The 12,101-nt window shown below is 49.0% G+C and overlaps 1 protein-coding gene across 1 annotated transcript in view; it reads left to right on the plus strand.

Annotated features, from left to right (window-relative positions):
• Window positions 1-12,101, plus strand: part of tenm2a (teneurin transmembrane protein 2a) — a 123,507-nt gene that overhangs the window by 83,635 nt on the left and 27,771 nt on the right. The window contains 7 exon segments of the mRNA XM_008327623.3: window positions 189-311; window positions 1,550-1,755; window positions 2,290-2,485; window positions 3,192-3,293; window positions 3,861-4,055; window positions 5,801-6,001; window positions 9,147-9,332. Of these exon segments, the coding sequence (XP_008325845.2) occupies window positions 189-311; window positions 1,550-1,755; window positions 2,290-2,485; window positions 3,192-3,293; window positions 3,861-4,055; window positions 5,801-6,001; window positions 9,147-9,332 (1,209 nt within the window).

The raw sequence follows: 12,101 nt of genomic DNA on the forward strand, positions 1-12,101 counted from the left end.
TTTGCAGCCACTTTGCTCCAGTGTGTTGAGAAAACCAGAGCAATTTTGTTGCCATATAAATCACAGATAAAAGTTCTCTTGTCAAACTGTCCTTTATCTCCTGCTCATCTCCATCCTGGTCTAAAATATTTTCTTCTCTCACCTTCCCTCCCTCCCTCCCTCCTCTCCCCCGTCCTCTCTGTGTGCAGCCATCAACCTGCTGGGTCTGACATGGCAGCTGAAGCCATCAGATGGCCCTGTGCTCAACAATGGACTGGGAGCAGGCTTGCCTGTCAACAGTGATGTGGCCACGCTGCCCTCTGGAGGCAGAGGTATGAATTGCAGTGAAAACACCCCACTCTGAGATGGTGATGACTTGTGTGTGTGTGTGTGTGTGTGCAGCAGAAATATGTTGCAGGTTTTTTTTTTTCCCTCAAAGTCAGAGAGTTCCATTGCCCCCCCCCGCCCCCATGTTAATGAGCCTCAGTGGACACGAGGTAACAAGTCTGATCATTACAGTGATGCACAGTCAGTGGCCCGACATAAGTTGTTGTTGAACCACATCAGTCCCAAAGAAGAATAAATAAATAAATAAATAAAACCTGACTCCGAGCCTCGGCGTCTGCAGACGAGAGGCTGAGAAAATATTGAACCAGTGTCTAACACGCTGTTCAACACAAAGAAAATTAATAAATCCTTCGGAGGCCTTTGAGTTTCTGACATCCCAGAATAGTTGCTCACATTTAATTTTTTCTGCATCAAACACAAATAAAGTATTTTCATAATTCATGAGGCCGCCGCGCAGCGCAGCGCCGCCGCCGCCGGAATGTGTTGTGTTTCCCGCTCAGCTCAGTCATGTCAGGTGAGGTTTATCGTCTTCGTCAGCAGTAAGATAAACCCCCCTCCACCCAACCACCACCTCCCTCCAACTCCCTTCTCACTTTTAAAGCCCACGTGTGGTTTTCTTTCTCTCCGTCTTCAGTCTAAAACACACACACACACACACACTCTCTGCAGCTACACGTGGACTGCTGTGTCGTCCGTATTCTGTATTAATGGGCGCCGTTGTTATTGTTCTGCGCGGCCGTCGTGCAGCTGCTGCTGTTGCTGCTGCTGTTCTTCTTCTTCTTCTTCTTCTTCTTCGTCTCATTGTTACTTTTTTTTTCTTGTCTTTTTATTTTTCAGACACAGACGAACACAAACCTACACACTTTTATTTGTTTTTCTGCTGGTTCCTGACTGACCTTATTGTGGAGGCCGTGTTGTACTGTGTGTACTGTGTGTACTGTGTGTACTGTGTGTACTGTACCCCCCCACCCCAACAAAGTCCACAGTCTTGCAGGCATATCAACAGTAGCAGCGTTTAGCTGCGGCCGTCGTGCGTCCGCGCTCAGTCCGACCGAACTCTGCGTCCACAGTTTGCAGAGCTAATGGTCCTTGTCCTCGACTGTTCGATGCCCATGAATTTTTATAACGGATTATTTCCAGTAAACTGTGATAATTAACTATTGACTCTGACGATCGATGCCGATAATCACAGATTATGCAGTTTCTTTTCCCCTCCTCCCAGGACCGTGGGCCGGCCGCAACAGCAGCATCGACACCGGGAACCTGGAGGTCGGGAGGAGGGTGACCCAGGAGGTGCCGCCCGGGGTGTTCTGGAGGGCTCTGCTCCATCTCAGCCAACCCCAGTTCCTGAAGTTCAACATTTCCCTGGGGAAGGACGCCCTGTTTGGGGTCTACATCCGTAAAGGCCTGCCCCCCTCCCACGCCCAGGTAGGGTCTCCCGCCTCCAGCCCTGACCTTTGGGAGAGCGAGGTTTTTGTTCTGCAGCGTTTCAGAAACTCGACGCAAAGATTGATCATCTCTGTAAAAACAGTTTTTCTTTGAAACGTCTTAAGTTCCATCTGTGATTTATTTGATGGTTAGAAAAACTCATTTACACATAATTAAGTTTCACACTAATGTAACTTTTAATGCGTCTTATTAATTAGAAACTCCTCAATTAACAGCAGATTTGATTTGTGGAACGGGATAATTACATCCAGACGAGTGTTCACAGCCTGACCTGTGCTGCTGCTGCAGAGCAAAAAAAAGAGCTCCACTCCTGCAGTGAAGGAGAATCTCGCTGTGTTGCATTTTTCATGTCTCACTCGCAGCTATACTTCCTCTCCCCTCCATCTTTAAAACCTCATGTATGGAGCATTTTTCACCGTCTCTCAGGTGTCACAACAAACACTTCATCAATGAGTAAAAACACACTCCGTCTCCTCACCTCCGCTCAACCTCTCCCCCCTCCTTCTCCCACAGTACGATTACATGGAGCGCCTGGACGGGAAGGAGAAGTGGAGCGTGGTGGAGTCTCCGCGGGAGAGGAGGAGCATCCAAACGGTGGTCCTCAACGAGGCGGTCTTCGTCCAGTACCTGGACGCCGGAGCCTGGCACCTGGCGTTCTACAACGACGGGCGGGAGAGAGAGGCGGTGTCCTTCAGCACCAACGTCATGGGTGAGGCGAGGGACGGGGTCAACGGGGGACACTTCTGTAGATATCCACTAAAGCAGTGGATCCAAAAGTAGGGGGTGGGGCCCACTTTAGGGCCGGTGAATTCTAGTTCACAGTCGTTTGAAGAAAGTTTGTCAAAGTTTTGACGCAGTACCTGAATGTGTCCACACGGGCGGAGCCTTACAGCACGAAGGGCAGTGGTTTGAGGCTCTGTTGTAGACGAGAGAGGTGGGGGCGTGTGGGGATGTAGGGGGCAGTAGAGAGACAAGCAGTTACTACAACTACTTTCTTCTACACCAACACTACAACACCTGGACGACAGCAGGAGTCAACGACGACTGTAGGTCTGTGGAGTGGGGAGGAGCGCCACCTGGAGGCGGTTGGTGAGAAGACGTGTCCTCACAGAGAGTGCAGAGACAGGCGGAGGGGATGGGTGTGTGTGTGTGTGTGTTCCGCTGCAGGAAACACACACACTGCACTGGAAAAATAGATTCAGGAAAAAAAAAATCCGCGGAGGGCATTTTCCCTTTGATGTCTTTGTGACTCCAGCGCCTCGACATGATTTGTAGCGTCTTAAAAAATGAACGGCGCCATTGATTTAATTGAACGCTTTGATGCTCGCCATCAATTCAGGTCACCCTTTTCCTTCTTTCCTTCTCCTCTCTCCCCCTCTCTCCCCCTCTCTCTCCCTCTTTCTTATTTCTCGCAGATTCTGTGCAAGAGTGCCCGCGCAATTGCCATGGCAACGGAGAGTGTAATTCTGGTGTCTGTCACTGCTTCCCAGGATTCCACGGCATGGACTGCTCCAAAGGTACCAAGAGTTCCTCCCCTCAGAACTGTTCTGGAACCAGGTTCTGGAACCGGGTTCTGGAACCGGGTGAACAGGTGTTGACTCAGGTCCATGCAGCAGGTAGAGAGGATGGAGAGCAGTGCAGGCTGGGTGGCCTGAGATGATGACTGATGATGGATGGCAGCCCCCCCTCCCCTGCCCCCGCCCCCCCCCCCTCCCAGGCTAACGTCCCCTCAGCTTTGTGCTCACCTGAGACAGACAGCTTTGATGAATAGTTCACTTAGTCCTGCCTCTAATTACTGTTCATGTCAGAGCCGCTCTCCAGCCCTGTAACGCTTCTATCCACTCACCTGCACCGAGTGTGTGTGAGTGAGTGTGTGTGTGTGTTGTTGGGGATCTGAACAGTGGAGTACTGTGATCTGTACTGCAGGTACTCAGAGACACAGATATCTTCAGCTGGTACTTTGTATAAGAAGTATAAAAACTGTTGATGATTGTTTTTCTCCTCCCTCTCTCTCTCTCTCTCTCTCTCTCTCTCTCTCTCCCTCTCTCCCCCCTCCTCTCCCCCCCCCTCCCCCCCCCCCCCAGCGGCCTGTCCGGTCCTGTGCAGCGGTAACGGCCAGTACGAGAAGGGTTCCTGTGTCTGTTACAGCGGCTGGAAGGGTCCGGAGTGTGACGTGCCCCTCACCCAGTGCATCGACCCTCTGTGCGGCGGCCACGGCACCTGCACGGAGGGCAGCTGCGTGTGCTCCATCGGCTACAAGGGCCAGAACTGTGCAGAGGGTGAGAGCGGGGGAGGTAACGGTGCAGTCAGGCACCAGGGTGTTTGAGGGTTCAATGTGTCTTCTCTGCCAGCAGTCGGAGTGAGCAGTGTGTAACACACACACACACACACACACAGAGCGCGGCGGTGTCGTCGGGCGGATCACAGGTTTTATTAATGGATGAAATGGCTTCAATTGGTCCTCGTTTAGAAGATCAGTGTGTCGCCACCTCGGACGAATAAAACATTCAGGAGGAGAAGAGGCCGCGTGGGTGAAGGCAGCGCTTCTGAAGGAAACCCAGAAGAAAAAGGAAAAAAGAAGAAGAAGAAGTTGTGGCTGATGGCAGAGGTCAAGACGGAAAAAAGGAAGTTGAGAGACAAAAGGGAGCAGGAGAACAAAGTCAGCACTTCTCTCTCTCTCTCTCTCTCCCCCCTCCTCCCCCGTCGCCCCTCTCTGACTCTAATCTCATACTTGGCCCAGCAGAGTCCCTCAAACCATTTACCTGGAGTGGCCGCGACATGAAAATCGATAACTGTGATCTGCTGTTTCTGCCAGGCAAACAGAAACGAGAGGCCGGGGTTACGGGCCGCCCTGTGCTGTTATGAATGCCCGTGCACAAAAGGTGGCGCTGGGTCAATTGTGTTTGAAACAAAGGGCGGGTCATAAGAGAGGACAAAGGAAAGACACGGTGAGGGAGAGAGAGAGAGAGAGGGAGGGGGAGAGAGAGAGAGCAAAGGCAAATGGTACAGCACCGTGACAGGCGGTCGAAGGAGGAGAGGGTTGGTGGGGGGGGGGTGGTGGTCGAGGGGGAGGAGGGGGAGGTAATTTGTCAAATTGGTTTTCACTCACTGCCCGGCCTCAGAGCTGGCTGTCAGCCTGAGAGACTGACGCCGGCAGATTCTCCCCCCTGTATCGGCACATATTCACACTCACCCGTACACGCCACGAGCTGGAGCACGCTGGCCAACACTCACACCAAATAATGTGTCAGCGCGGCCCACTCCCCGCTCAGACTGGAACTCAGTGTGGCCCAATTAAAGCCCCGGCTCTTCATTATTGTGCATTTTAATTGCCTTGGTTCCAGGGCGGCTCATATTTTCTTCTTCTTCTTCTTCTTTATATTCTGCTGCAGACAAAGGACAGAATTACATCCTCCTTCAACTCGCTCTTCGTACAAAAACATCTGATTTCATTTGCTGCTCGTCTCCTTCTGTCTCAATCTGTTCCATTCTTCGTTAACCGACTAATTATTTTTCATCAAAGATTGAGTCAACGACCGTCTTTACTGAGACCAGAGTCTAAACCGCAGGTTAATACGGGCTTCAGTGGCGACGTTGACGTTTGACCAATAAAAACAAAGTCTGGCAGGTTCAGGGTCCAATCAGAGCTGAATTTGTCATATGAACTGGAGGAACACATGACGACGAGAGCCAATCAGGGCAGAGTTTTTTGGCCAGAAGGCGGGACATGTCAACAGTGATATATTTAAGCGTCATCTGAGGTCGACGCAGACTGTGGTGTTAATGAATGTTAATAATGTGATGTGATACAGTAATAACACATGTTCACAGATTATAAGAGTAATAACACTCATAAATGCAGTATTTAGTCAAGTTTATAAACCTAAAAAAATAACATTTTAAAATGGTCGTTTCAGTCTTGTTTCATTTAACTTTTGTTTCATCGACTGTTTGTTTTTTCTCTCCTCTCTCGTCCTTCGTCCTTCGTCCTTCGTCCTCCTGCTGCGTCCGTGGACCGCTGCAGTGGACTGTCTGGATCCTACATGTTCCAACAATGGCATCTGTGTGAACGGGGAGTGCCACTGCAAACCCGGGTGGGGGGGGCTCCACTGTGAGCTGCCCAGGGCCCAGTGCCCAGACCAGTGCCACGGACACGGAGCCTTCATACCTGACACCGGGCTGTGCAGCTGCGACCCCAACTGGATGGGACCCGACTGCTCCATGGGTGAGTGTGGGGTGACACCTGGGGTGACACCTGGGCAGCTGCGACGGTTTACCACAGAATTTAGAGTCCGAGGAGAAAACAGCACCCCCTGTGTGCAGTATTCCGTACTGCGTCGTCTCCTAACCAGGCCACGTCTTATAAAACGCAGTTAAATTTTGTTCCGTTTTTATTATTTTGTCTGTTTTTGTTTTTGCTCATCCTCGAGGGTTAATGTCCGAAGAAAAACTTTTTAAAAATTTAAATTCTGAATCTCTGACGGAGCCTTGAGCATAGTTGGATTCTTACTTCTTTTTTTTATTTTTTTTTTATCTATCTCTAACGCCTTTTTTCAGTCTGTTCAGTGAAGCACCAGATGTTTTCACAAAGCAGACGGATCTTCACTGCCTCTGTATCAACTTTAAATCTGTGTGAATTCCTCGTCCAACGACACCGACGCTCCTTCACCTCTCATTTTATTCATCAAATCATTCTCTTCACCCAAAGAAATCCAGGAAGTTGTTTTGTCTCAGGCGTCGACGGCTCATTTACCACAGGGTTTGTTTCATGGCAGCTGGATTTGAACAGAGTGGAATAAAAGGAAAAATGTAGCAGGAAAAACAGACAAAGTGGGGGGGGGCGGGTAACCAATCAGAGTTAAGGAAACAGTTGTGACACGTCTGTAGTCATTACCCAGAGTTGAGTCCACAGAAAAACACTTACTTTTTTAAAAGTACTCGACTGAGTCGGTGGTTTTTATTCTGAACACAGTACAACGACAGGAAATAATTGTCTCCCAGTTTCACCGTGATCCAGGACCAGGACATGAGGAGAGAAAATAAATGATCAGCCCAAGTCAAAGTACAATGTAGTAGTACTACAACTGGTACTTCAGTCCACACTGTAAAACAACAGTTATTCCCCTTAACCCTACGGCATTAAGACTCCCCTATGTACCACTAGAGGGCGCCTGTGTAACAACTGTTGCGTGAATGCGATATTTATTTAATCTTTTAGGAAATTATCTCACCCATTAACACCCCCCTCATGTTCCCCCAGACAGCAGGGGTCTGAACACGCCACAGTCTGACCCGATAATCGTCCGATTCCACGTCCGATCTTTCCCTCCAGTCAGTCAGTACGGCCGAAGGCTGTGATTCTGAACATTTAATTTTTAGTTGAAAACTCACGAGGGAGGACGCAGTTACGGTTCTCATGGATTTATTCAGTTCAAATCCTGAAGTTCTCTGTTGCCCAGCGAGTCAATGAGGTCGTTTTAGTGAAAACGTCCCATAAACTCAGCAGCTACGCCACTGTTGGCAGCGTGTTTTCATGGTTGAATTAAATCCGCTCTGAGTCAGGATTCACTTCATGTTGTTCCTGCAGATAAAGACGGGAAAAAAAAAAAAAAAAAAAAACAGCAGCTGGATATTGGCTGAGAAATCTTGAAAAGTCTTTGTAATAAAACACTTCCCTTCCTGGCGTTTTTATCTCAATAGAATGAAGCTTTGAGTGTGTGATGGAGAGCCACCTCCACCTCCCCCCCACCCACTAAACTCCCCCACCGCCAGCCCTCCGACGCTCCTCGTCTCACATCACAAAAGGAGCTGCAGCGTTTGTTATGAAAGAGGCAGCGGTTGGCTTTAATAAAGAAAACATTGTTCCTCCCAGCAGGACGCCGCAGCGACTGTATCAAAACATCTGTACATACTGCATCCCCCGCGCACTGGGTGTCCTCGGCACATGAGCGCCGTTGTCACATCTCACCGCATGAACCCACTGCCGCCGCCGCCCGCATCATCGGCGGGAAGTGTAATCGAGGCTCAGAAAATAAAGCCTGTTGTCACAGAAGCTCTCCCTGATTTTAATTGAAGGCGAACAGTCCTGGGAACCATTCTGTGGCTCAGTGATTGTTCCGCTGACCGGAGGGTGTGACCCTGCAGTGGGTACATATGATCAGATTTAGAATCTGAATCGCAAAAAAATACATTCATGCTGTGTGTTGTCGCTAACGCTGCAACTTCAGGGACATTAAAAAAAAAAGATAGAAAAGGGAAGAAATATGTAGAACGAGTTCAAAAAGCAGGATTTTCCAGCAGTGAGTCAGAAGTGAAGAAAACTCCTGGATGAGTCCAGTGGCCTAGTTTTAAACTTCTGGGGGGAAAAATATAGGCATGATGAAGGAGAAGCTGCTCCGACAGAGGAATCACTGCTCAGTTTCTACAACACAGCCTGGGATCTAGACCCAGGTTAGATCAGAACTGGGACTCCTGCTGGGACTGGAACTCACAACCTGCAGTGTTACAGGCAGGAATACTGTAGTAACGAGACGAGTACGCAGTAATATATCAAAAACACAGTTCTGTCCAGAAACACTACACTGATTAAACTGGTCAAACTGGTCTGGTCTGGTTGACCTGGTTAACTGTCAATATATGAAACAACAACAACAGAAGAAGAAGAAGAGAAAAAAACAGGAAGTGGAAAGAGTTCCACTGGAGAACACTGTTGGTGTCTGTGGAACCAGTTCTTCCCACGTTCTGTTCCGACACCTGAACGTCTCTCAACCTACGTCTGGGTTTGATAGTGGGTTTCAGTGACGCATACCACCACCTACTGTACTGGAGGGTGTAGTGTCATGGTCTGACCACTGACTGGTTGAGCCTAAACTGCTTACACCTTGATGTGAGATTTTTTTTTGTTTGTTTGTTTTAATCGATGCAAATTGTCACAAATTTTGTATAGTTCTGTTCCGACACCTGAACGTCTCTCAACCTACGTCTGGGTTTGATAGTGGGTTTCAGTGACGCATACCGCCACCTACTGTACTGGAGGGTGTAGTGTCATGGTCTGACCAGTGACTGTTTGAGCCTAAACTGCTTACACCTTGATGTGAGATTTTTGTTTTGTTTGTTTTAATCGATGCGAATTGTCACAAATTTTGTATATATTTTTAACCGATTCACGATTCATCGTTGCGACCAGTGACTGTGAGGTGGTCACAAACACGAATGTTACCTTCCCTGACTGACGAGGTTTTGACTTTTTCCCCAAAGAAAAGACAGGACTGGACTCGTCCAGATGTCCGTGACAGAAAGACAGGACTGGACTCGTCCAGATGTGACAAAAACGTTCTGCTCCTGATCCAGAATGTTCTGTCCTCCCACAGAGGTGTGCTCGGTCGACTGCGGGACCCACGGCGTCTGTATGGGCGGAGCGTGCCGCTGTGAGGAGGGCTGGACCGGCGCGGGCTGCGATCAGCGTGTGTGCAACCCGCTGTGCATCAAACACGGCACCTGCAAAGACGGGAAGTGCCAGTGTCATCAGGGCTGGAACGGAGAGCACTGCACCATCGGTGAGCGCTGTGTGTGTGTGTTCAGAGTGTGTGTGTGTGTGTCTCTGTGTCAGCATGTGAGTCTGCACTGACACTCCAGCTCCAAATCAGAACTTCACTGGCAGCTACTTTTCCACTTTGTTAAAAGAATTTGGACATGAAAAGTGGAAGCAAACAGGAGACCTGAGGGAGAAGAGGAGACGAGTTGATTTAAAAGTCAGGCAAACAAAAAGAAGACGAGCAAAAGTTCTTTGAAGTCGGGCTGTGGGTGAATTACAAAGAAGCAGATTTTTAGCTGCTTTAAGGTTGTTTTGTTTTTTTTTCTCTCTCTCCTCCAACCGTAGTTTATAGATAAAAAGATGAAACTCTCCACCTCACTGTGATCCCAAAATATCTAGCATGAGTTGTGTATGTCTGCATGCACGTGTGTGTGTGTGTGTGTGACTTTAAATGGCAGCTACGATCCTTCACTGATTCACCCACACACCTCTGAGACGCAGCGTCGTCGTGATTGTCACCTGACACACAGACAAATATCAAAACCCAAAGCCACGCACCAGCCTACGTCGCGTGCGTACGTATGCCGACACGTGCACAGATTCACAGGGGAACATGTTTATGATTCACCCCCGCCAACCGACCCCCCCCCCTTCAGAAAGTAGGGCAGCTTTGACTGCAGCATCAGCCCCAGATGAAAGTCCTGTCAGGCCTCGGCACGAAGCACATTTCACCGCAGCGTCAGACACAGCTGATCTCAGCCGCCTGTCGTTCATTTCAGCTCTGCATGATGTTGCTTGCATTGAATAACAAAAAATTAAAACAAAAATATAAATATATATATAAATCTACTCTCCCGTTCTCTTACTCTCTGCACATTTTCTCCCACTGCAGACCATGGGAGCATGGTTGACAAAGCAGGTACCGTATCTGACTCTGACTCTGCTCTAATGTTTCCTAGCCTGTGGTGGTAGAAGCTAGCTGCTGCTGCTCTGTGGTGAGGGGGGAGGAGGGGGGAGGTGAGGGTCCCAGCCCGGCTTGGCTCTGTAGACTCTGTGGTGTTCTCTGTGCGTAGAACAGGTGCCAGCCTCAATGACAGCTCCCCACCAGTGGAGCGCTGCGCCACCGTGGGTGTCATTGAGCCTCGTCGTGTTGTGGTCCACTGTTAGAGCCCAGTGTGGTTCAAGCGGTGGAGCGGGGGCCTGTGCTGTGAACACTGGTGTGCTGATGTGCATGTGTGTGTGTGTGTGTGTGTGTGAGCTTCTCCTCCTCCGTGTTCGTTTTCTGGAGTTCAAACACCAACACAGTTCTGCTCCTCATGTTGCTGCATCGACATGTGATTCCCAGCAGGGGGAGACGACGGAAGCCATAAAGAAACTCCTCAGCTGCTGTAATTGGTGAATTTCATAGACCACTGGTGCAGGGCCGTCCTGTGCTGCTGAAATGACAGAGTTGATGAGTGTGTGTGTGTGTGTGTTTACATTTGTGTGTGTGTGTGAGACTAAGCAGGCGTAGAATATTGATGACATTTTTTTTTTATCACCCGTACCATCGCTGACAATTTAGCCCCAAAAATAAACCCCACCTCGGCCCGACGGCTTAGTCAGATCAGACACAGATACAGGACCAGGATGTGGAGGTGAGACCGGAACGTTCTGCAGATTCAGACCCTGCAGGTGAACTTCACAGAGGCCCAGAGTTCAGACAACGCTGCCCCCATCTGGGCCCCTCAAATATTGGTCCCGATATTTCGTTTCACGATAACGTATCAATATCCTCCATCAGTGTAGGGATTTTTTTATTGACAGTTAACGTGCAAATATTCATGGCGTCGGTTCTGTTTGCCGTTGCGTTAAAACCTCCGACCACTAGGTGATTGTACACGAGGGCAAATATTTTTAAGTATTTGAGACTTTGAGTTTTTTTATCATTCATTTTTTTATCCAGTTTCTCTAGTGATTCCAAATGTAGATCCATCTGTTCCAGTGTTAGGAACCTGAAACATCGTGTCTATAGAATCACAATATATCGCAATATAAATATTGCGATGCGTATCGTATCGCCACGGTCTGACTGTTCATGAGCAGCTGATCCACAGTGAAGGTAAATCAGCGAGTTAAAGAGATGCAGGGAGCGGAGATAAAGAGGAGCAGATGGCATCAAAGAAAGGTGAGGGAAGACGGGTGAGGGAGGACGGGGGAGTCGAGCAATCGATGCAATTTCTGAGGCGGCTTTAAAAGAATAGGAGGCGATAAGTGGAGGCTGAAGAGAGGAGCGTGCGGAGATACAGTATCTGGTTCATCGAGAGGCGGCAGCGACGACGACGACGGTGGATTCATGGCGGTGACCTTTACTTCGTGACCTTTAGAGGAGCAAACAGAAGGAAGTGGAGGATTTTTGAACTTCCCTTCTTTGTTCTCCTCCTTTCTGTCACTCTGTCTGTGACTGTGTCGAACGCCGTCTTCACACCGTTTCCCAGGAGTTTTCCACGGTCTCTGTTCAGACGCAAGCATCAGCACACACACACACACACACACGCTGGTTCTTGTGTTTTGTGAGCACTTCACAGAGTCGTAGACTTTCACTTTTACTATTCTACCCCTCGGCCCCCGCCCCTCACTCTGATCTGACACTCCCTCACTCTGTGACATTCAGTGTCTCTCACCCCAACCGTCACTACTACAAATCCTAATCCCAGTCCTAATCCCAGTCCTAATCCTAATCCTGAGTCCAAATCTGAACCTGACTTTAATCCTAACTCCAAATTAAATCCTGAACCCTGAATCGCTCCGT

The sequence above is a fragment of the Cynoglossus semilaevis genome, chromosome 15 (genome assembly GCF_000523025.1).
Source record: "Cynoglossus semilaevis isolate Cse_v1.0 chromosome 15, Cse_v1.0, whole genome shotgun sequence".
Lineage (NCBI taxonomy): Eukaryota > Metazoa > Chordata > Actinopteri > Pleuronectiformes > Cynoglossidae > Cynoglossus > Cynoglossus semilaevis.